The sequence below is a fragment of the Cebus imitator genome, unplaced genomic scaffold (assembly GCF_001604975.1).
Source record: "Cebus imitator isolate Cc_AM_T3 unplaced genomic scaffold, Cebus_imitator-1.0 Scaffold0, whole genome shotgun sequence".
Taxonomy (NCBI): Eukaryota; Metazoa; Chordata; class Mammalia; order Primates; family Cebidae; genus Cebus; species Cebus imitator.
Window position 1 is genome coordinate 5,758,187 of NW_016107315.1, and position 22,191 is coordinate 5,780,377.

The window sequence follows — 22,191 nt, forward strand, 5'->3', positions numbered from 1 at the left end:
TCTAACTTGAGACACCATGGGGTTCGCATACTCCAGTTCTGCCTCTGCCTTCCAACCTGTGGTCCCATGGGGTCTCTCTGACCCTATGCTCCTAACTCGTCGTTTTAGTCCTTTCTCTGACTGTCGCCTTCCTAGGCCTGATGCTTCCCCCAGTGCTTGGCTCTGACCCCACTCCCATTTCTCCAGTTCAGCTATGAGGCTCTGCAGCCAGAGCTCCGTGTGGGGCTGTTTCTGCGTCGGGCTGGCCGTCTGCGTGTGGACAGTGCTGAAGGGCTGCATGGTGAGCCACCTGCGGGCTGCTGGGCTGCGGTGGTAGCAGGGTCCTCCCAGGCCTGCCTCTCAGGTGCATCTCTGCCACCCCCAGTGGTACTGTATGACTGTTCCGTGGGACATGGAGACTGCAGCCGCTGCCAAACTGCCATGCCCCAGTATGGCTGTGTGTGGTGTGAGGGGGAGCGTCCACGTTGTGTGACCCGGGAGGCCTGTGGTGAGGCTGAGGCTGAGGCTGTGGCCACCCAGTGCCCAGCGCCCCTCATCCACTCGGTTTGTTGAAAGGCTGGCCATCCCTTCCTTACTGCTGCTGTTGGAGGGAGGGTGTGGGGGCCCAAAGGTGGGAAGTTGGGCTGCCTTTCCAGGTGAGTAGAAGTGAGCAGTTCTTGTCCCGGAGCAGGTGGAGCCACTGACTGGGCCTGTAGACGGAGGCACCCGTGTCACCATCAGGGGCTCCAACCTGGGCCAGCATGTGCAGGATGTGCTGGGCATGGTCACGGTGGCTGGAGTGCCCTGTGCTGTGGACACGCAGGAGTATGAGGTCTCCAGCAGGTGAGCTGGCTGCACCCAGCAAGGAGCATGGCATTCCCTGGGACCTTTGTGGTTGGCTTTGCTGCTCAGGGCCTCCCATCCACCACTCATCTGCCCCCTTTCTCCCTGTTTCTTGATTCTGGCCATAATGCTGGAGTGCTGGGATTGCCACTGAAGCCCCTGAGCACCCACAAGACCTGTAGGTTCTTGGCATGGGCTACTGGGGAATCCTTCCTGGGCCTGTCACTGCCCCGAGCTGACTGGTGGCTCTGCTTCCCTTGTCTTCTGAGGGACTGTGGATATATTAATAGCTGTGGCAGCACGGCCCTCAGATCAGACAGATATGCTCCGGTGCTGGCCTTCTCGCCAGCTCCCTCTTCTTCCCCAGGTATTGCCCTGGGCCGCCAGGCTCCTCAGAAGGGTAAACTTAGGGCACATCTGCCAAGGGCCAGGCTCCACTGTCACCTCTGGGGGCCCCTGCTGCCTTCCTGGGGCTCACTGCTCACTGAGATTCTGGGTTATGGTAACCTGGCCAGCGGTTACAGGCCCCAAAGTTGTACGTGCAGGACACTCCTAAGGAGATGCTCACAAGCAGCAGGGCCCAAACCTGGCTATCAGGGTAACCTGCAGACCCTGCCCCAAACCAGATCAAACAGACCAGATCCCAACTCCCCCTCAGACATCTGGATTCAGGAGGCCTACAGTGGGGCCCCAAATCTGTGTTTGAAACAAGGAACCACTCTGCTAAAGCATGGAGTTTCCCTTGAATGTGTTATGACCGAGAGCTGAAGGTGTCTATCTAGACTGTTAACACTCCAAAACCATAAGGCTAAAGTGATTTATGGAGCAATTAGCATATATTCTGTCCGGAGCCTCCCCTGTGTGGCTTACGTCACTTGTCTTCCCAGTGTTCGAAACAACTGTGACAATGCCACTGAGTTGAGCTGCTGCAGGCTTAACATTCTGGAAGTTAATTTGCCCAAGCTTCTGTTTTCTGGCTAAGAACCAGCATTTTCTTAGACAGTTCACCTTCCCTTCACATGTATTCCTCTGTCTAACTAGAGGCTTTCAGGGACTCTTTTTCCTGAATAAATCAAGTTTCTACCATGCTTTGAGAGGGTACTGTGAATGTGACATGGCAGAGGACGTGGGCGGCTGGCTGTGCCCACTCACTAGCTCAGCAGCTCGCCCCACAACCAGGCTGACAGGGCCCCTTTGTAAATTTGTGCCACAGATAAATTATTCCTTGCTGGGGGCCTCTGGTGTTGAACTTAAATGATCAAAACTACAAATATTAATTCTCAGATACCAAGGCCTTTTGATGTGTCATAAAGAATTCCCTTCAAAGTGAGAGAGGGTCTCTGTTAATCTTGTGGAGGATGGGGAGGGGAAGATCACCTGACAGTGGGGCAGGGAGAGGGGCTGCCAGGTAAGCTTGAGGGGGGCCCTTGGTGCAGCCTGGCACCCCATAGCCTGCCCTGTGCCCGCAGCCTCGTGTGCATCACCGGGGCCAGTGGGGAGGAGGTGGCCGGAGCCACAGCGGTGGAGGTGCCAGGAAGAGGACGCGGCGTGTCAGAGCACGACTTTGCCTACCAGGTACCTGACTGCTGAGCCACCCCCAGCTGCCAGTGGACCATCCTTCTGGCGGCTCCTCTCAACCCATCTGGCTATGGCTTGGTGGGGTTCCCAGCCCTGGGCCATCCTGTCTTTCAGGTGGTCCCACCTCCCTGTTTCTGGTCTGATGCTCATCTCTCTCCCTGCCCTTCCCACAGGACCCAAAGGTCCATTCTATCTTCCCGGCCCGCGGTCCCAGAGCTGGCGGCACCTGCCTTACACTGAATGGCTCCAAGCTCCTGACTGGGCGGCTGGAGGACATCCGAGTGGTGGTTGGAGACCAGCCTTGTCACTTGTGAGGGCCACTTCCTCTTCCTGCAAAAATCCATGTGCTCCAGGGGGAAGATGGAGGGGGCTGGGTTGCTGAGGAGAGCAGAAAGGGGAAAGGGCCAGTCTGCTCCTTCTGAGAGTGGCCAGACCCTCCCTAGCTGGCTGTCGTGGGAGTGCACCTCCAGGGACACCTGGTGGAGACTGCAGTTAGCGCTAGAGGAAGGACAGCTGGGGCCTGAGTGGTCTGAGATTCCCCTGCCTGCACCCCTCCATTCATTCCCACCTCCCCTCCCAGGTTGTCGGAACAGCAGTCAGAACAGCTGCGGTGTGAGACCAGCCCACACCCTGTGCCTGCCACGCTCCCTGTAGCTGTGTGGTTTGGGGCTACGGAGCGGAGACTTCAACATGGCCAGTTCAAGTACACCTCCGACCCCAACATCACCTCTGCTGGCCCCACCAAGAGCTTCCTCAGGTGCTGGGCCAAGGGCGAGGCTGCATGGCAGGTGGCAGGGAGATCTTTGCAGCTCCACTCTGTGGGGGTTTATAGGGCTTTATGTTGGGGTGCTGAGAATCCCATGCTGCTGGTAGGGGTGAGGGGTCGTGTGGTTTGGGGCTGGGGCTGAGCTGACCTAGCCAGGGCTGGGCTGTGCTTTAGGTCCAGGTCACGTAAGCCATCAGTGGCTCATGGTCTGTTTCAGTGGAGGGCGTGAGATACGGGTCCGTGGCCAGAATCTGGATGTGGTGCAGACGCCAAGAATTCGAGTGACCGTTGTCTCAAGAATGCTGCAGCCCAGCCAGGGGCTTGGACGGAGGCGCCGCTTGGTCCCGGAAACGGCGTGTTCCCTGGGACCCTCCTGCAGTGGCCAGCATGTAGGACACCTTTGGGTACCTCCACACTCTCCCCTCACCCCACACCCTGGGGACAGCCAGAGCAGGTGCCAGAGGAGGCTCTTTCCATGTTTGCTTGGTCCCCTCATCAACCTGCCTGTCTTCCTTCCAGTTTGAGGAGCTGTGCCACATCAACTCCTCCCAGCTCATCACGTGCCGCACACCCGCCCTCCCAGGCCTGCCGGAGGACCCCTGGGTCCGGGTGGAGTTTATCCTTGACAACCTGGTCTTTGACTTTGCAACACTGAACCCCATACCTTTTTCCTATGAAGCCGACCCTACCCTGCAGCCACTCAACCCCGAGGACCCCACTATGCCGTTCCGGCACAAGCCTGGAAGTGTGTTCTCCGTGGAGGTACTGCTTCTACTTGGACCTGGCAGGGCCTCGAGACCTTTCCCTTGGCTGGATAGCACCAGTGTGTGTGGCAGAGGCCGAGACAGTAGAGCAGGGGCTGGTGGATAGACATGGCTCCTCGTCCTTGCTGTGGTGGGGCAGACGGGGCTAGCGGTGGGTTGCCTAGCTTAGCATCTGGCATGGCCTTGACTGCTTGGCTGGTGGCCGGGGTCCTGATGCGTTCCATGGCAGGCTCTGGAACGACTGCATTCATATGTTCGGCCTGTGCAGTAGCTGGGTGGCGTGGTCCATGCAGGCCACTGGGCTGACACCCCATTGGCAGCCTGGCTCACATGGATGTGTGCTAGGCACATGTCTTGGACATATGCAGTGGGCAGCAGATGGGCATGCAGGCAGACCACAGGTAGATACACCATCATTACCTAGCTGGTGAGCTATCAGACACAGAGTGGGGCTCTGGCTTTGTTAGGTAACTGGGCAGGATTTGGGAGACAGCTTTATGTTCTCTGGATTTTTCATTCTGGGGTGGAAGGATAGGGAAGGGCAGAGAAGGGTGATAAGGATCAGCGTGGAGGATACCATGTGACTGGCCTGCACACAGGGGAAGGGTGCTGAGAGGCCGTCAGCTCAGCCCTGCTGCTGGGAATGGGTCTCAGGGTCCTTCCCACATTTGGGGAGGACAGGATCTGAGTGACTGATCGGTGACTCTCTGTTCCAGGGGGAGAACCTGGACCTTGCAATGTCCAAGGAGGAGGTGGTGGCCATGATAGGGGACGGCCCCTGTGTGGTGAAGACACTGACCCGGCACCACCTGTACTGTGAGCCCCCCATGGAGCAGCCCCTGCCACGGCACCATGCCCTCCGAGAGGCACCTGACGCTTTGCCTGAGTTCACGGTCAGTGGGCAGGTCCCTGGCTGGGCGGGCATTGATCTGGGCTGAACCCTCGCTCACAGGTGGCTCCCGACACAGGTGCAGATGGGGAACCTGCGCTTCTCCCTGGGTCACGTGCAGTATGATGGCGAGAGCCCTGGGGCTTTTCCTGTGGCAGCCCAGGTGGGCTTGGGGTTGGGCACCTCTCTTCTGGCTCTGGGTGTCATCATCATTGTCCTCATGTACAGGTGGGTGCAGCCAGATGTGGCTGGGCTGGGGCAGGTCATCGGATCTGGCTGGACTGGGAAGGGACAGACAGGGCTAGAAGTCAGCAAACTTTCTCTGTAAATGACTAGAGAGTAAATATTTTAGGCTTTGCAGGCCAAGTGGTCTTTGCTCAACAACTCAACTTTGCTACTGTGGCACACAAGTGGCTGGGGCGACGTGTAAACACACGGACGTGGCTGCATTCTAACAAACCTTTATTTATTAAAAGAGGTTGTGGGACAGATTCCGCCCGGTTGTGGTTGGCTGATCTCTAGGCCAATCTGCTGGGCTAGACAGGGCATAGGTGTGTGTGACTTGCTTGGGAGGGGACAAGCTGAATTGTACCGAGCTAGGCTTAGGCTTGGCTGGCATGGCTGGGTTGGACTGTGCTGGATGTAGCCAGGGTATGCCTGGGGCTAGGTCAGGCAGGGCTGGGCCAGTATGACCCAGTGAGGGTCTTGGCCTCATCCGGCTGTCCCCTCCTGACCCTGGTGCTGAGCAGGAGGAAGAGCAAGCAGGCCCTGAGGGACTATAAGAAGGTTCAGATCCAGCTGGAGAATCTGGAGAGCAGTGTGCGTGACCGCTGCAAGAAGGAATTCACAGGTGTGGCCGGGAGAATGGGCCTTGCTCTCCAGGCTCTGTCCAAACCTGCTCCTATTGCATGGGATTGGTGCCCAAATCTGGCCTCTTCTGCTTAACAGACCTCATGACCGAGATGACCGATCTCACCAGTGACCTCCTGGGCAGTGGCATCCCCTTTCTTGACTACAAGGTGTATGCGGAGAGGATCTTCTTCCCTGGGCACCGCGAGTCACCCCTGCACCGGGACCTGGGTGTGCCTGAGAGCAGACGGCCCACCGTGGAGCAAGGGCTGGGGCAACTCTCTAACCTGCTCAACAGCAAGCTCTTCCTCACCAAGGTGCCCCCACCTGCACCTTCCTGGTCCGCCCCTGGCCCTGCCCCTTTTCCAGGGCATGGTTTCTGAGCCCACCCCTCTGTCCCCCTAACCCTATTTTCCTGTTCCTCTCTTTGAGTGCAGTTCATTCACACGCTGGAGAGCCAGCGTACCTTCTCGGCTCGGGACCGCGCCTACGTGGCATCTCTGCTCACTGTGGCGCTGCATGGGAAGCTTGAGTACTTCACCGACATCCTCCGCACCCTGCTCAGTGACCTGGTTGCCCAGTATGTGGCCAAGAACCCCAAGCTGATGCTGCGCAGGTTTGTGTGGCTGCTGGGTCTGGGTGGGCCCTGGACAGCTGGAGCTGGGATAGGGCCTCGGGCTGGGGGTCTGCAGGATACAGAGGCCCGCAGTCCCGCCTGCTGACCCTGGCACTTCCCTTTCCTGTCATCCCAGGACAGAGACCGTGGTGGAGAAGCTGCTCACCAACTGGATGTCCATCTGTCTCTACACCTTTGTGAGGGTGAGGGGCAGAGGTGGACAGGGCTCCCATCCATGGAGGGTCAGGCCCTCCAGACCTCTAAGCCCTCAACCACCATGCAGCTTGGACACTTGTGCCAGAGCAGAGACTCCTGCTTAGCCTGTCCTCAGTCCCCTTATGCCCATGTCCTGTCCTGCTCCCCAGTGTGCGTCATGTCCCATAACCTCTGCCACCTGCCGGGGGGCCCCTAACTGCCTGCACCCCTCTAGGACTCTGTAGGGGAGCCTCTGTACATGCTCTTCCGAGGGATTAAGCATCAAGTGGACAAGGGGCCAGTGGACAGTGTGACTGGCAAGGCCAAATACACCCTGAATGACAACCGCCTGCTCAGAGAGGACGTAGAGTACCGTCCCCTGGTGAGGGTGTGCGTGTGTGTGGCCTGCAGTGTGAGTCTGAGGTGAGGGTGAGGGTTGAGGGTATGTGGGTGTGTTGGGTCTGAACACCAGCTTCTGATGTGGGTACCTGGATGGAGAGCTAGGCTGACCTCTGGCTGGCTGCTGGAGAGAGCCTGTCAGACTAGCTTAGCAGAATAGCAGCTTAGGGCAGACATTGATGATAAGGGCTCCGGGTGCCCCAGGCTAGGGATGAAACCCAGGTAGCCACAACCAGGGTTTGGGAGGAGCCAGCCCTGCCCTGGACATGGGAGCTGCGCCAGGGCCTGACCCTGTCTGCCTGGCCCTACCAGGGATGCGCCTTGCCTACCACGCCAGCCCCACTCTGGCAAGCACTTCTCTCCGGGTTCGCTTTCCCCTTAGTTATGCACAAGGATTCCTATGGGAAACCCACATTCAGGCCTGCTGAGCCCCTCCCCTGTCAGATGGGTGGGAATATTTGCTCATGCAGGCTTCCCAAAGCTCCTGCAGCTTGACCCATTCAGCCAGGAACCTGGGGACTGGTGCTCACTCATTTTTTTCTGCCATTTACCCCATAGTCATTTATCAGTGCACTGTGCTAGGTGCTGGGGTCACAATGGGGAGGAAGCTGCTGTCCCTGGGGAAGGCAGGCAGGTGAAGAGATGAGAGGGAATGTGTGGTGTGTGGGGGTCGGAGGCAGTGGCTCCTATGAGTTGTCCCTGCCCTTGGCCTGTGTCTTGGTCATCCTGAGTGTTCATGAATCCTGACGGCTTCTGTGTGTCCTGCGTAGACCTTGAATGCGCTATTGGCTGTGGGACCTGGGGCGGGAGAGGCCCAGGGCGTGCCCGTGAAGGTCCTGGACTGTGACACCATCTCCCAGGCCAAGGAGAAGATGCTGGACCAGCTTTATAAAGGAGTGCCTCTCACCCAGCGGCCAGACCCTCGCACCCTGGATGTTGGTGAGGGCATGGAGGGCCCCTGCGGACCTGAGCCAGTGTTGGGCCTGGGATTGCCTTGCTCTGCAGGGACAGCTCATCACTCAGGGTGGGTAGGACGCTGGGAGGCAGGCAGAAGCCGGCTCTGGAGCATCTTTGTTGGACAGCCTCTCACCTGGGGAGGGGTCCCTGCTCTTGGTCTTTGGAGAGGTTGAGTAAGGCTGCCCCATGTTGGAGGGACTGGTGTTCTTGTGGAGGAAGAGATGGGCTTCACTGTGGGAAGGGTATCCTGCCAGCCTTGCACCCAGTCCTGCCTTGCCCTTGCAGAGTGGCGGTCTGGGGTGGCCGGGCACCTCATTCTTTCTGACGAGGATGTCACTTCTGAGGTCCAGGGTCTGTGGAGGCGCCTGAACACGCTGCAGCATTACAAGGTGGGAGGGGTGGGAGCTGGAGGAGGGGCTTGTGGGGAGGGACTGGTGGAGGGATCACCAGCTGTGCTCAGCAGGTTCCAGATGGAGCAACTGTGGCCCTTGTTCCCTGCCTCACCAAGCATGTGCTTCGGGAAAACCAGGATTATGTCCCTGGAGAGCGTGAGTACTGCTCCCATCACAGCCCTCTGCTCCTGCTGTGCCCAGCCCTGAGTCATGGGGAAGGTCCTTTGGGCCTCAGGGCAGGCTTGCGCCTATTTCCTTTTTGCCCAGGGAAGCCCTCAACCAGGTGCCCCCACCCCTGGGAGAACTGGCAAGATCCAGGGGGCCTGGGGAGGTGGCACCTGGGGAGGGGTGACAGCTATGGGCTCTTGCAACAGGGACCCCAATGCTGGAGGATGTAGATGAGGGGGGCATCCGGCCCTGGCACCTGGTGAAGCCAAGTGATGAGCCAGAGCCGCCCAGGCCTCGGAGGGGCAGCCTTCGGGGTGGGGAGCGTGAGCGCGCCAAGGCCATCCCTGAGATCTACCTAACCCGCCTGCTGTCCATGAAGGTGGGATGGGGGCTGCCAAGGTGGTGGGGCCTGTGCTGAGGGGGAGCAGGGCCACTCATGGGATTTGGGGGTGGTGTGGGGCTCATGCAGGCATAATACTGGGGGTGTCTGAGTCTGGGCTGCTGCTGAGGCCCCCTTGCTGATGTCACCTCCCTGCTTCCCCTTCCCGCAGGGCACCCTGCAGAAGTTCGTGGATGACCTGTTCCAGGTGATCCTCAGCACCAGCCGACCTGTGCCGCTCGCTGTTAAGTACTTCTTTGACTTGCTGGACGAGCAGGCCCAGCAGCATGGCATCTCCGACCAGGACACCATCCACATCTGGAAGACCAACAGGTGGGGTGGAGCCGGGTGGGCTCGAGGTGTGTGTGTGGGTCTTCTCTTCTGCCTCCCCAGCACACTCATGGGCACGCTTGCCCTACCCACAGCTTGCCTCTGAGATTCTGGATCAATATAATAAAAAACCCGCAGTTTGTGTTCGACGTGCAGACATCTGATAACATGGATGCGGTGCTCCTTGTCATTGCACAGACCTTCATGGACGCCTGCACCCTGGCCGATCACAAGCTGGGCCGGGTGAGTGAGTCTAGAATGGACGCGGAGGGGGATGGGTGAGGGTGGACAGTGCTGTGTGTGCACTCAGATTCCAGGCTTTTCTGAGAATTTCAAGGAGAGGTTAAGGGGGAGATGTCTGACATCCCCAGGTCAAGGCTTCATCCTAGGGGCACCCTGGAAGGTGGCAATGCCTCAGTCTTAAGGGATGAGCAAGAGGAGGGGGCATTGTGTGCCAACTCACAGGTGAAGTTGTGGGCAGCAAGTGCAGCCTGGTGTGGCTGGCTGTGGCAGGATCACTCCTGAGGCAGTGGGAGCCACAGAATGTGTGGGAACAGGCCTGAGAGTTTGGTGGAACGTCGTGGCTGCTGTGCATGGATGAGCTGAGTGAGGGAGTTCCGAGAGGGCTCTGTGCTGTCTTCCTGACAAGCAGTGGCTGGGTTCAAGCTGAGCAGGAGGGTGCAGGGCAGGCAGAAGCTGAAGGTTGGATGTGGGGGATGAGGAAGAAGAAGGGGTCACATATCCCTGGGCCTCTGGCTATGGTAAGCTTAGACTTGGAGGAGGTGAGTCTGGTGTTTGTGGGGTTTCCAGGTACAGACACGAATTATTCAATCCTGGAGCAGCTCCGGGCTGCTGGGTGGGTTTGATTTTTTAGGGTGCTGGAGGTGTCTGCCTGCCAGTGGGGAAGTAGGGAAGAGAGTCCAGGGGGTGTCATGGTTTGAGGGACGTGCGCGGAGGGGAGCTGGGAAGCACAGGAGACTGAGTGGTCTGAGCCATCCAGGAGCACAGAGTTTGGGAGTCTGTTGTCATAGCAGTCAAGGCCGGGAGTCCCCTGACATATGGGGTCCCCAGGGTGTCTGCTCAGACGCCCAGCGGGCAGGGCCCTCGTGTGACTCTGCAGGTCCGTGAGTGGGGCTCTGCTTAGCCTAGACCCACAGGTCTCAGTTGGCTTGGGACCTCTTGAGAGATACATCCTTACCCCTCTGGGAAAAATCAAAATTAGCTGGGTACAGTGGCTCACGCCTAGAATCCCAGCACTTTGGGAGGCTGTGGTGGGTGGACCACCTGAGGAGCACAGAAGTTTGAGATCAGCCTGGGCCACATGGCAAAACCTCATCTCTACAAAAAATATGAAAATTAGCCAGGAGTGGTGGTGTGCACCTGTGGTCCCAGCTACTCGGGAGGCTGAGGTGGGAGGATGGCTTGAGCCTGGGAGGTTGAAGCTGCAGTGAGCCATGAATGCGCCATTCACTGTACTTCAGCCTGGGTAACAGCGCGAGACCCTGTCTCAAACCAAAAACAGAAACGGAAAGTTCTGTCCAAAATGGAAGCACTGTCTTTTGGGAGCCATTTTTGTTCCACATGCTGTCATCATTATGCCTATAATGAGCTAAGAACCAAAGTGCCACACCAGGACCTGGAGGGCCACCTCCAGGCTGGACCCTATGTGGTGGCTGGAACTTTTGCCAGATCTTCCCAGTACCACCCTTTCCCAGCAGAACAGCAAATGGCTCCTGGGTAGCTCAGGAGTAGTCTGAATCAGGAGTGCCAAGGGGTCCCCTCATGGGGAGTTGTCGAGAAGGCAAAAATCCTGACTCAGGTCATCGGAGGAACTGGTCTTGGGTCCCTGCTCACAGGGGACAGTGTTACCTCGAGATATTTCTCACCTTCTCAGCAGCTCTAGGATGAGGAGAGGGCATGAGAATAGAAGTATGCTGCCCAGCCGGGCGCAGCGGCTCAAGCCCTGTAATCCCAGCACTTTGGGAGGCCGAGGCAGGCAGATCACCTGAGGTTAGGAGTTTGAGACCAGTTTGACCAATATGGTGAAACCTCGTCTCTACTAAAAATACAAATATTAGCCGGGTGTGGTGGTGGGCGCCTGTAGTCCCCGTTTCTCAGGAGGCTGAGACAGGAGAATCGCTCGAACCTAGGAGGCGGAGATTGCAGTGAGCCGAGATCGTGCCACTGCACTCTGGCCTGGGCAACAGAGCAAGACTCCATCTCAGAAAAAAGAAGTATGCTGCCCAGAGCCCATGGCTGCTGGACTGAACCCAGTTCAGTGGTAGAGGCTGTGTCTGGGTGTGTTAAAGTGGTGGGAACTGACTGGACAGACCTGCTTCAAACCTGAGCTCAGCTACCGGGGAGGGAGGTGGTCTGCTTGCTGCATCTTCCCACTGCTGTGCCTCTCTTGGTGGCACGGGTGTCCCCTCCACCCATTTTACTCCCGTACCGTAGGTAATGTTCTGGGTCTCAGTTTGCTGATTTTTAAAATGATGATCCCGGGAGTGAACCGTATGCTTCTTGCCCTGCGTACTCACCTTTTGCTGGATCTAGACGGAGGCATGTGGAGCTGAGAAATGATTTCCGATGACATCAGAGACTGGACGTTGGTGGAGGGGAGGGAGCAGAGGAGGCTCTTGTGGACGGAAGTAGGCTAGGGTGACCACCTGTCCTGGTTTTCTGGGACTCAGGCTTCCTCATTTTCCGAACGGAAGCAGTGCTGAGAAACCCAGGACACTTGGTCACCTAAACAGGGGCCCTCATCCTTCCTTCTTTCCTTCCTTCCTTCCTTCCTTCCTTCCTTTCTTCCTTCCTTCCTTCCTCTTTTGCTGTCCTCCTGCTGTGTCCAGGACTCCCCGATCAACAAACTTCTGTATGCGCGGGACATCCCCCGGTACAAGCGGATGGTGGAAAGGTACTGGAGGGCGAGATGGGTAGAGGTTGGAGGGTGTATGCAGCTGAGGCCCGGAGGGTGTGTGCAGCTGAGGCCCAGAGGGTGGGCTTTGGTGGGGTCAGGGGGGTGGGCTTGTTTACCCAGCAGCTGCTGTGCCCTGGCTTTCTGGCAGGTACTATGCAGACATCAGACAGACTGTCCCAGCCAGCGACCAAGAGATGAACTCTGTCCTGGCTGAGCTGTCCTGGGTAAGGCCTCCCTCTGCTTCTTAGGTGTGGCCTCCTGCCACAATGGTCCTGCCCCCTTCACACTGCCCCTTTGCAGGGAAGCCCTTGGGAACCTCAGTAGCCCTGTGAGCTGGTTGGGGCAGGACACATAAGTGCAGAATGTTCCAACTGCCACTGAAAGACCAGGGTCCCCACCATCTCATCACAGAGCAAGCAGGTGTCTTGTCCTGGCAGCTGCCATGTACCCTGACTCAGCCAGGCGCTTTCAAGGTAGCTGGGATTTGGCCCCAGGCCTGCCTGGGTATGCCTGCATGCATTTTCCCACTGCTGTGCCTCCCTTGGTGGCACAGGTGTCCCCTCTACCCCTCCCACTCCTAAAACAGCCCAAAAGTGTAACTGCAGGGAGTTTATGAGCAATGTTTCTGAAATGATGATGATGACAACCGCAATACTCATAGCAGCTGTGCTTTTGGGGTGTTGTGTGTGAAGCCCTTCATGGGGTGCTTTGATTGTCTTATTTGATCCTCACAAGAACTCCACAAGTTAGGTGACACCAACTCCATCGACCAGGTGAGGAAGTTGAGGCTCAGAGATGGTCCCACGGAGGGGCCTGAGAGTGACCTCAGGAAATGCTTGAGTTAGACCAGAGTAGAATCATGCCAGGCTGTCAGCCTGCAAGCAGCATCTGTGCCACTTGGCTCTGAAGTCACCTGGTGGCAGAGAGCCTGGGCTAGAACCTTGAGGGGGTGAGAGTAGAAACCCCAGACCTTGCTGAAGCAGGTAGACCTGGGCTGTCTTCCTAGTAAGGAGGCCCCCTTGCCCTGCCCTGTTGTGTCCCCAGCTGGGAATGCCTGGCCCGGGGTCCCTGGGCCTTGGAGGGGACTCTGCTTCCCACTGCAAGGCTCATCCCTTTCTCTACCTCTGAGGTCCCCTTCTCCCCCATCCCTTCCCTGGGGTCCTGGGCCACCTCCTGTGGCTGGCTGCAGCCTTCATCTCTCTCACCTCTCATTTGGCCTCTTCCTTAGAACTACTCCGGAGACCTTGGGGCGCGAGTGGCCCTGCATGAACTCTACAAGTACATCAACAAATACTATGACCAGGTGGGCAGGCCCTGGGCCCCAACTGGGAGGCTGACCCAAGGCCTCCCAGGAGGCTTGAGTTAGACCAGAGCAGAATCATGCTCTGGCCCTTTGACTCACGGTGGGGGCCTTGGTCTCCCCCAGGGACAGCATAGCGGAGGGCTGGGCCTCTTGTGGTTTGGGAAGTGTTCTCCAGGTGGGCTTCCTGGTATTGGCTGTGCTCTCACCCATCCCACGACTCCCTATTCCAGTTCCCCAGCAGGGCGGCAAGGCACAGTGCTGATGGTTGTGGGGTCTGAGGGGCCTACCAGGGCTTGGAGATGGTGTGTATCTGCTGAGTTGGCAGCATGTTGGGCACGGCCAACATGCAGGTGCAGGCCTGGCTTGGCCACATGAGCTGCCAAGAGGAGAGTCCAGGCACAGGACCAGGGCCATGAGGGTACCATGGAGGTGCTGAAGCTTTTTGGAGGATCCTTGGGCTGGGCCTGAAGATCTGAGCACCTGCCAGTGAACCTACTGGGTGCCTGTTGGAATAGTCCACTTAGATGTTTGTGTGGCACCAGTAACATGGCTGTTGCTGCTCAGAGATGAGGAACCTGCCTCATGGGCCCACAGCCTTCCTGGGCATGGTGTGGGCCATGGCATGGGGCGTGGGGGAGGCAGGATACAATGCAGGCGTGTCCCTTTGTGGAGACGTGGTGGGCAAGGGCTGTTTTCCCAAGTGCTGCTGCCCTCCCAGTTCCTACCGGTTCCCTTTGTGGTAGCCCCCAATTTGTGATTCGTGTTTGATCAATGTCTTTTTCCCACCACATGTGTCTGGTCATTCTTGGGTCTCTGTCCCTCGTCTGACACCTGGCAGACAGGAACTTGGGAAATGCTGTTGCTTGGTGGGTGGGTGAGCCAGGATGGCTGCAGCAGGGCTTCTGAGGGGCTCGGCACAGAGTAAAGTCCTTCATTTCCTACCTTATTAATTCTGAAACCCCACGTGGCTTTGATATTGTTATCCCTCCCGCCGATGAGGCCCCGAGGTCACAGAAAGTACACGAAGCGACTAGCTGGGTTTTTTGGCCTACTACCCCACTCGTGCTACAGTGTTTTAGGAGGCCTATTTAATTCTGCAGCAAACATTTTGGCCAGAGAAGTCTCCCCTGATGGCATCTGTCTCTGTTTCAGATCATCACTGCCCTGGAGGAGGATGGTACGGCCCAGAAGATGCAGCTGGGATATCGGCTCCAGCAGATCGCAGCTGCTGTGGAAAACAAGGTCACAGATCTATAGGGACCCAGGAGCTACAACCTGCTATTGCCTCAGCCTGGCCGGGGCAGCCCTGGAAGCTTGTGGGAGAGGCCACCCTCTTAGGTGCCTGTAGTGACTGACAAGCAGAGTTAGTGGAAGGTGACTCCCCGTCTCCTGGTGGCTCTGGCCTCAGGCCTGCTGGATCCACCTCCCAGGCCCTGGGGCCTCAAGGCTCATGGGGTGGTACCCAGCCTGCTCCCCGAACCCAGCAACCCTGTGACACCAGTCTGCAGGGAGTTGGGGACTAAGGGCTTCCGGAGAGTGGCAAGAGCCTCCAGGCCCCTGGGGAGACTGTACTGTTTCTGAACACTGGCCTTGGCCCCACTGGGATTCAGAGAGGAAGGAGGAGTGCCCCACGCTTCTGTCTGCCTCCTCCACCATCCCTGACCTCAGTTGAGCTGCCTCTGGCCTTGTTGCTGCTGCCACATTCTAGGTCTAAGAGATAAACACCTCTCCTAGGCCACTGCAGACGGACCCCTCAGCAGGGCTGGCTGCCACAGGCTGCCCTGCCTCACAGCCATGGTGAGGGCCATCTGCTGCAGGGGGGTCTTGGGGAGAGTGATGGCTCCATTGACCCAGCTCTTAATTAAAGGCCAAAACACTGCACAGAATCTGATGTGTGAGCCTGGCCCAGCCCCTTGCTACTAGGAGGGTGGCAGCTATGCCTGGCAGGTACCAGGGGGAGGTGGTGTCTGCACCCTGGGAGAGTCTCATGGTCTCCCCATCATATCCCAGACTGCAGGACTGGCTGAGGCGCTCCTTGACCCCTGAGCAGGGCCTGGTGGGGGTCACAGCTTCTGTGAAGTAAGAAGCGCATCTGGGGCAGGGTTGGTGGCTGAGATAGAGGGGTCTACAGTTTCTTCAAGGGGGCCCACTTTATCTGCAGTTTGCGTATCCTCACTTCTCCGCTCATGTTCTATTTGTCTTGAAAGGGACTAGGAAAGGATGACATCATTACAGGCAACTGTAAGCAGAGGGGGTCTCAAGGACCGTTTTTCATAGTCCTGTTCCTGGACTTAGGGTTTCTGTGTTGATTTCCAAATCAGGGCCTCCTGGGGCCAGCTCCTAAACTGACTGCCTGCATGAAAGCTGTCTTATATGGTTTTTCCTAATTGGTAGCTGGAGGTAAGCTTGGAGACTGTCTTATCTGGTCTCATGTTGCTAGCTGGGTCTGTAGGGCAGGGGGTTGATAATCCTCTTGACTGAGACCACCATCAGCCTCAGCAGAAGGCCAGCCCCCCATGGAACAGATGAGATAGGGTGGCAGCTATGCCTGGCAGATGAGAGGAGGGCCCTTCAGCCTTGAGGCCTTCAGAGGGCTCATCCCTTTGGCCCTCTGCTTACTCTCCATAACTCAGCGACCCTCAGTGTTTCCTCCCACCTGGCACACACTCCATCCTCCCCTCAGGGGTCTTCAATGAGTGTTTAAGAGGCAGAGACTGATAGAATTCCAGGAGGACTCCTATCCCCTGCCTCTTTTTGGCCCTAAATAAAGCCGTCTACAGAGTCCTTGTCCCTAAAGAGCCATGTTGGTCTTGTCTGTGCCAGGGGTGGTCATAGTTGCTATTCTTTGCAGTGGCTCCAATGTCCCTTTCCCATTTCTGCTGGATGTGGGGACCACAGTGAGGTCAGCAGCCAGGTGCCATCATTTGGGAGCATGTGAGCTTGGATGCTCTGGCCAGGTTTTCATAGCCACCCAGAATGGTCCTAACTCTCCTCCATTGGCTGCTCTGGCCAAACCGTGGAATTGATCTCCATCTTGACCATCTCAGGGAGCAGGGCAGATGGGAAATCCAGTTTGGGGTGGAATTCAAGCAGGCACAGAGGGAAGCAGCCTTGGCCAACATCACAGACCTCGACAGAGCCATGCCTCTGTTCCAGAAGCCTCCTGGGGGAGGGAGGCCATGTGCCCATGGGAGGGGTGAGTAACGAACCTGCTCTGAGTCACTCACTGAGTCATGGCTCGGCCGGCACAGAACATTGTTATCATAACAGACATAAAGAAGAAAAACCTGGCATAGTAAGAGGAAATTCTGTCTTCATTCCAAACCACAACCAAGAATGGAGATTCCAACACCAGCAAGAATTTGTGATCACTTACCTGGGCCATGGCCCTATTTCAGCGTGGAACATTTGTAATTCATTTTGATCAATCTTTTCCTACTTTTTTTAATCAAGACTGCAAAAGTGTGCCTTCATTATTACATTTTCCACAAACCTGTTCACATACAAAGGGCCTTTGTTTCTCATTACCACCCAGGACTCCTTAAGGCGTTTATGGAGTGATTTGCTTTATTTAAAAGCGCTTTCACCAACTTCAAAATTGGAGTAATTATTCAAATGATTAGATGATCCAGGAGTTCTGTGTTTTTACTAATTTTCTGATACTGAAAGAATCATGTGCTAATTAAGATAACAGCTGAATGTATGCTGATGAATGTTGGAAATCTTAGAAGCCGCCTGAAACCCTGCAAATGGTCAGGACTCTGGATCCCACTGGCCAGTGCCAACAGGTGGCTCTGGGTGGAGCTGGGGGTTACAGGGAACCTGGCTGTGGTAGGCTGCTCTGCTGTGCACCAATGGCTGCTGATGCATGTGTTTCCCCCACCAGGTTCCCTTAGGATGGCACATCAAAGAACAAATACACTCAAACCGCCTAGGTCAGCTGACTGGTGATGTTTTATGGATCTCTCTTTAAAAGTGTTCTGTCTTACTTAGGGATGATAGTTTATCCAATTCCAAATGTTTACCAAAAATTGAAGATAAGGATATCACCATGATGTTTGATAGAGAATTTATGCCCTGGTTGTGATGTTGGGGTTTTATTGGTAAGAGTTTGGGTTATCTGGATGATATATGCACGTGTAAAGAAATAGGATGGTTTGCCAGTTGTCCAGGTGACCACAAAGAGTACCTCTGCAGGTCTAGGAATGTGAAGCTCAGATTTTGGAAACCTGGGCTGGTGTCCTGGGCTGTAGGTGAATGGGCGAAGCTGGTGGTTTGCTGCCATCTTCTGGCCATAGTGTGGAATTTATCAGAAGCCGCTACAAATGAGAGCATCTGGAGCTCTATAAATTGCAAGCCTGGGCAACATGGCCAAACCCCATCTTTACAAAAAACTTTAAAAAGTTAGCTTGGCATGGTGGCACACACCTGTAGTCTCAGCTGTTTGGGAGGCTGACATGGGAGGATTGCTGGAGTCCAGGAGGTTGAGGCTGCAGTGAAAGACTGTGCCACTCCACTCCAGACTGGGTGACAGTGAGACCCTGTCTCTTAAAAAAAAAAAAAAAAAAAAAAAAGGCCAGGTGTGGTGGCCCACGCCTGTAATCCCAGCACTTTGGGAGTCCGAGGAGGGAGGATCACGAGGTCAAGAGATCAAGACCATCCTGGCCAATATAGTGAAACCCTGTCGCTACTAAAAATACAAAAAGCCGGGAATAGTGGTGTGTACCTGTAGTCCTAGCTACTCAGGAGGCTGAGGCAGGAGAATTGCTTCAACCTGGGAGGCGGAGGTTGCAGTGAGCTGACATCACGCCACTGCACTCCAGCCTGGCAACAGAGGGAGACTCCGTCTCAAAAAAAAAAAAAAAAAAATCACAACAATGGAATTCAGTAGTGAGTAATCTTACTTTGTCTTTAACATGCATTCTGGTTTTAGAGTGAGCTATGTCTAAGGACAGAGTTGAGATAACAGTGAGTGACTAGTAACGAAAACAGCTGGGCCTGGTGGCTCACGCCTGTAATCCCAGCACTTTGGGAGGTTGAGGCAGGTGGATCAACTGAGGTCAGGAGTTCGAGAACAGCTTATCTCTACTAAAAATACTAAAATTAGCTGGGTATGGTGGTGCATACCTGTAATCCCAGCTGCTCGGGATGCTGAGGCAGGAGAATCGTTTGAACCTGGGAGGCGGAGGTTTCAGTGAGCTGAGATTGCACCACTGCACTCCGGCCTGGGCAGCAGAGAGAGACCCTGTCTCAAAAAAAAATAAAGTAAAAGAGAAACCACTCTAGGTGTTTCCAATAGAAGGAATTTAAATATAAGGGATTGATTACGAAAGTGTGTGAAGGACAAAAAAGGGAGTAGTTACCCAGCGGTGAGTGACTACAGAAGCCTCTGTCACCTATAAGCTGGCAAAGGGGGAGGCAGTGTTACACACAGCCCCTGAGTGCTGATGGTGGCGCCCGTGGGAAGCCAGGAGCTGCATACTCACTGATGCTGCAGGTGCCTGGGAACCTGCCGTCCTGGCCCCTCCACCCACGCTGGTTAGTTGGTGCTGTTGGGACACCTGCTGCTCTAGTGAATGGGTGCCACCAGGAAGAGAGGATTCAAGCCCCTCTTGCTCAAGGCCTCCTCCACCACCGGACTTGTCTCAAGATCTCAGGCCCAAGAAGCCCCAGGGAGTGGAGTGACAGGAGCCCTGCTCTGGGAGGCAGGAGACCTGGACTCTAGTTCCTCCTCCTCTCACTGACTGGGCCCCTGGAGAGAAGGGCAGGGACATTCTGGCCACCCTGTGTCATCGGCTGGATCCCAAGCTGGTACGTGGCAGGATTTAATGAAGGAACATTTGTCAAGTGCTAGATTAGTCCAGCTCCTGGCAGGAAACTGACAGCATGCACCGGGAAAGCTGCAGCTGGAAGAGTTTAACCAGGGGACTACTTACAGAGCTGCGGGTTCTAGCCCGCCAACAAGGGGTGGTGAAGCACAGCTGTTTTCAGTCCTGGGCTCCAGGGGTAGGGACAGAGTAGTCTTCAGGATCGGCGGGGCTGTGGCTAAAGGCAGAAGCTTCAGAGGCAGGATGCTGGGGGAATAATTACCCTGGCCTCTTGCTCCTCCCCACTGCCCAGACTCCTGTCAGCCCATCCCATTGGCCAAGCCACCTGAAAGCCTGAGGGCCGGGGAGTCCAAATGGGAGGTAGTCTCTAGGCTGCTGGGCGTGAAGAAGTGGAAGAAAGGGCCTGGTGGGCAAACAGTGCCTCTGGCCTGATCACCTGCTGCCGTGGGAGGCACCTAGCAGGTGCTTTGTCATTAAGGCCACAGGGTTATGGCCACAGCAGAACTTGGTTCCCAGCCCCCTGGTGTGCAGAATTTCCACCACACTCCATCTCCTAGCAGTCCTTGGGCGGTGCTGCACAGTCCACCTGAACGACCTTGGAAACACCAAATTTTGGGGGCTGACTGGGCCTCTTCATCTTCTCTTCAGGTTGGGTGGGATGCTGGGTGTGCAAACAGGGACCCAAGGAAGACACATGCCACAGGCTGTGTCTACAGCTTCATCTCAGGGCAGAAGTCAGCAGGGCCAGGCACAGACCCACCCAGAGCTGAGGGGGCCAGGGTACCTTGTTCCCCACACCCAGTGAAATATGTGTGGGACACTCCCAAGCACACACACAGAGACGGCCCCTCTTGCCTGTGCCCAGCCCAGGTTGCTGACTGGAGTGGAGGCAGCAGAACTCGTGTGTGTGTGTGTGTGTGTGTGTATGTTTGGTGTGTATGTGTGTATGTATGTGTGTGTGTATGTTTGGTGTGTATGTGTGTATGTATGTGTGTGTGTATGTTTGGTGTGTATGTATGTGTTTGGTATGTGTGTGTGGTGTGTGTATGTTTGTATGTTTATGTTTGGTGTGTATATGTGTGTTTGGTGTGTGTATGTGTGTATGTTTGGTGTATGTGTTTATGGTGTGTGTATGTGTTTATGGTGTATGTGTATATGTGTTTGTGGTGTGTGTGTGCATGTGTGTGTGTGTGGCATTGGGGACAGGCGGAGGCTCTGCCCACTGAGGAATGATGTCCTGGTGGCATGCCCCATGGACTTGGAGCTTGAGAAGTGGGCCTTGGCTAGGCCCTGGCACTGACCACCTTGGGACAGTCATCTTTTCCAAACCTCTGGTTCCTCTTCTGTAAGATGCAAGTCCCTAACCACCTTTCCAGGGGGAGCATCCTGCGCAAGCTGTCGTGGGAGGGGGAAGGGCCCTAGTGACCCTCAGAGCCTCTACAGCCTGTGGGCAAGAGCTGGCCCTCCACACCCAGAGGCCAGGCCTGACCCTGGTGAAGAGTGATCCAACTGAGGCCTCAGAGGAGGACAAGGAGGAGAGGGTGCACAGCAGCAGGGTGACACCTTGCCCTGGCCTCTTCTGGGGTAGAGGGTGGTGAGAGCCCATGGAGGCTGTCATCTAGCCTGAGAGGTTTTTTGCCTCTTCTGCCATGCCTGGGATTCTCCCTGGGTTCTCCCAGACTACAGAGCAAGATCCAGGCTCCACGAAATGCTGGAGGCCCTGCCTCTGTCCTCTACCTGGCCAGCACCCCATCACTAACCCTACTCATGAAGGATACTGCTTTGGCATCATTGTGAGGGCTAGGCTGGGGAAAGGTGGAGAGGGTGTCCTTCTCTGGGGCTGCTGAACCCAGGGGAAGGGAGTGACATGCCCCAAAAACACAGCAAGTGAGACTAAAGTCCACATCTCCAGACAGAACCCCAGGCTCCACTGGTCCATGCTGTGCAGGTTCCACCTCCCACCTCCCACCCTGCCGCTCTCACCAGGGCGGGGGCCTCAGGCCACCTCCTGAGCCCTCTGTGTCCTCAGTCCACCATTGGACCGGGTCCCTGGGTCCCTTCTTTGCTTCTCACTCCCCCCACCCCCCAGTCTCCTTGTTCTTCAGTCTTTTGCTTTCCCACTGGGTCCCTTCTCACACCTTCCATGGCTGTGCCCACTTCTTTGAACTCTGTCGACTTTTGAATCCTATATTTGAAGCAAGGCTATCACATGCATAAATATTTAAAATTTTATCATCTATGTTTTGATCTTTTTGTCATTATAAACATTTCATTTTTATTTCTAATATTTCCTGCCTTAAAGTCTACATTTCCTCTTTGAATGCTGTTCAAAATCCACTGTGTAAATTCTCATGTGATAATTTTCTTTAAAAAATTATTTAGGGACCAGGCACCATGGCACATGCCTGTAATCTCAGCACTTTGGAAGACCATGGTGGGAGAATTTCTTGAGCCAAGGAGTTCCAGACCAGCCTGGGAAGCATGGCAAAACCCTGTCTCTACCAAAAATACAAAAATTAGCCAGGGGTGGTGGTGCCTGCCTGTAATCCCAGTTACTCAGGAGGCTGAGGTGGGAGGATCACAGGAGCCTGGGAGGTTGAGGCTGCAGTGAGCCAAGATCACACCACTGCACTCCCGCTTGGGTGACAGAGTGAGACCCTGTCTTGAAAATGAAAATGAAAAAGAAATTATTGAGGGCAGGTGTGGTGGCACATGCCTGTAATCCCAGCACTTTGGGAGGCCAAGGTGGGAGGATTGCTTGAGCTCAGGAGGTTGAGGCTACAATGAGACATGTTTGCACTACTGCACTCCAGCTTGGGTAACAGAGCGAGACTCTGTCTCAAAAAAAGAAAAAAAGAAGCTACTGAGTTGCAGTAAAACTGTGTGCTTCTGACTGAATGAGTGGGTATGTGTTTCTAGGAGGGGATGAAATATTTACTTGTAACCCAAGAAAATATATTAGTTTCCAGATTAACATCTGCTTTTCAAATTATGGTTTTTAAATATTTCATTTTTTTCTCTTTTTTTTTTTTTTTTTTT

At 55.5% G+C, this 22,191-nt stretch overlaps 2 protein-coding genes across 6 annotated transcripts in view; one reads left to right on the plus strand and one right to left on the minus strand.

Annotated features, from left to right (window-relative positions):
• The window catches only part of PLXNB1 (plexin B1), a 28,263-nt gene extending 11,646 nt beyond the window's left edge, over positions 1-16,617 (plus strand). For 2 of the 5 annotated variants that reach the window (XM_017513279.2, XM_017513367.2), the window contains exons 14-38: positions 187-280; positions 365-543; positions 671-822; positions 2,292-2,397; positions 2,574-2,710; positions 2,981-3,157; positions 3,384-3,570; positions 3,686-3,928; positions 4,647-4,823; positions 4,899-5,047; positions 5,569-5,669; positions 5,768-5,985; positions 6,106-6,284; positions 6,421-6,487; positions 6,715-6,861; positions 7,649-7,817; positions 8,121-8,224; positions 8,299-8,383; positions 8,602-8,774; positions 8,947-9,107; positions 9,200-9,347; positions 11,954-12,018; positions 12,170-12,245; positions 13,250-13,324; positions 14,477-15,204. In XM_017513279.2, coding sequence (XP_017368768.1) covers positions 187-280; positions 365-543; positions 671-822; positions 2,292-2,397; positions 2,574-2,710; positions 2,981-3,157; positions 3,384-3,570; positions 3,686-3,928; positions 4,647-4,823; positions 4,899-5,047; positions 5,569-5,669; positions 5,768-5,985; positions 6,106-6,284; positions 6,421-6,487; positions 6,715-6,861; positions 7,649-7,817; positions 8,121-8,224; positions 8,299-8,383; positions 8,602-8,774; positions 8,947-9,107; positions 9,200-9,347; positions 11,954-12,018; positions 12,170-12,245; positions 13,250-13,324; positions 14,477-14,581 — 3,474 coding nt within the window. In that variant the 3' untranslated portion in view covers positions 14,582-15,204. Of the gene's footprint in view, positions 1-186; positions 281-364; positions 544-670; positions 823-2,291; positions 2,398-2,573; positions 2,711-2,980; positions 3,158-3,383; positions 3,571-3,685; positions 3,929-4,646; positions 4,824-4,898; positions 5,048-5,568; positions 5,670-5,767; positions 5,986-6,105; positions 6,285-6,420; positions 6,488-6,714; positions 6,862-7,648; positions 7,818-8,120; positions 8,225-8,298; positions 8,384-8,601; positions 8,775-8,946; positions 9,108-9,199; positions 9,348-11,953; positions 12,019-12,169; positions 12,246-13,249; positions 13,325-14,476 lie in introns of all 5 variants that reach the window. The other 3 variants (XM_017513515.2, XM_017513455.2, XM_017513212.2) reach the window with 3 other exon arrangements.
• The window catches only part of LOC108293639 (F-box/WD repeat-containing protein 12-like), a 30,863-nt gene continuing 23,444 nt past the window's right edge, over positions 14,773-22,191 (minus strand). The window contains exons 10-11 of the mRNA XM_017515176.2: positions 15,276-15,416; positions 14,773-14,923 (exon numbers count right to left, since the gene is read on the minus strand). Coding sequence (XP_017370665.2) covers positions 14,773-14,923; positions 15,276-15,416 — 292 coding nt within the window. The remainder of the gene's footprint in view (positions 14,924-15,275; positions 15,417-22,191) is intronic.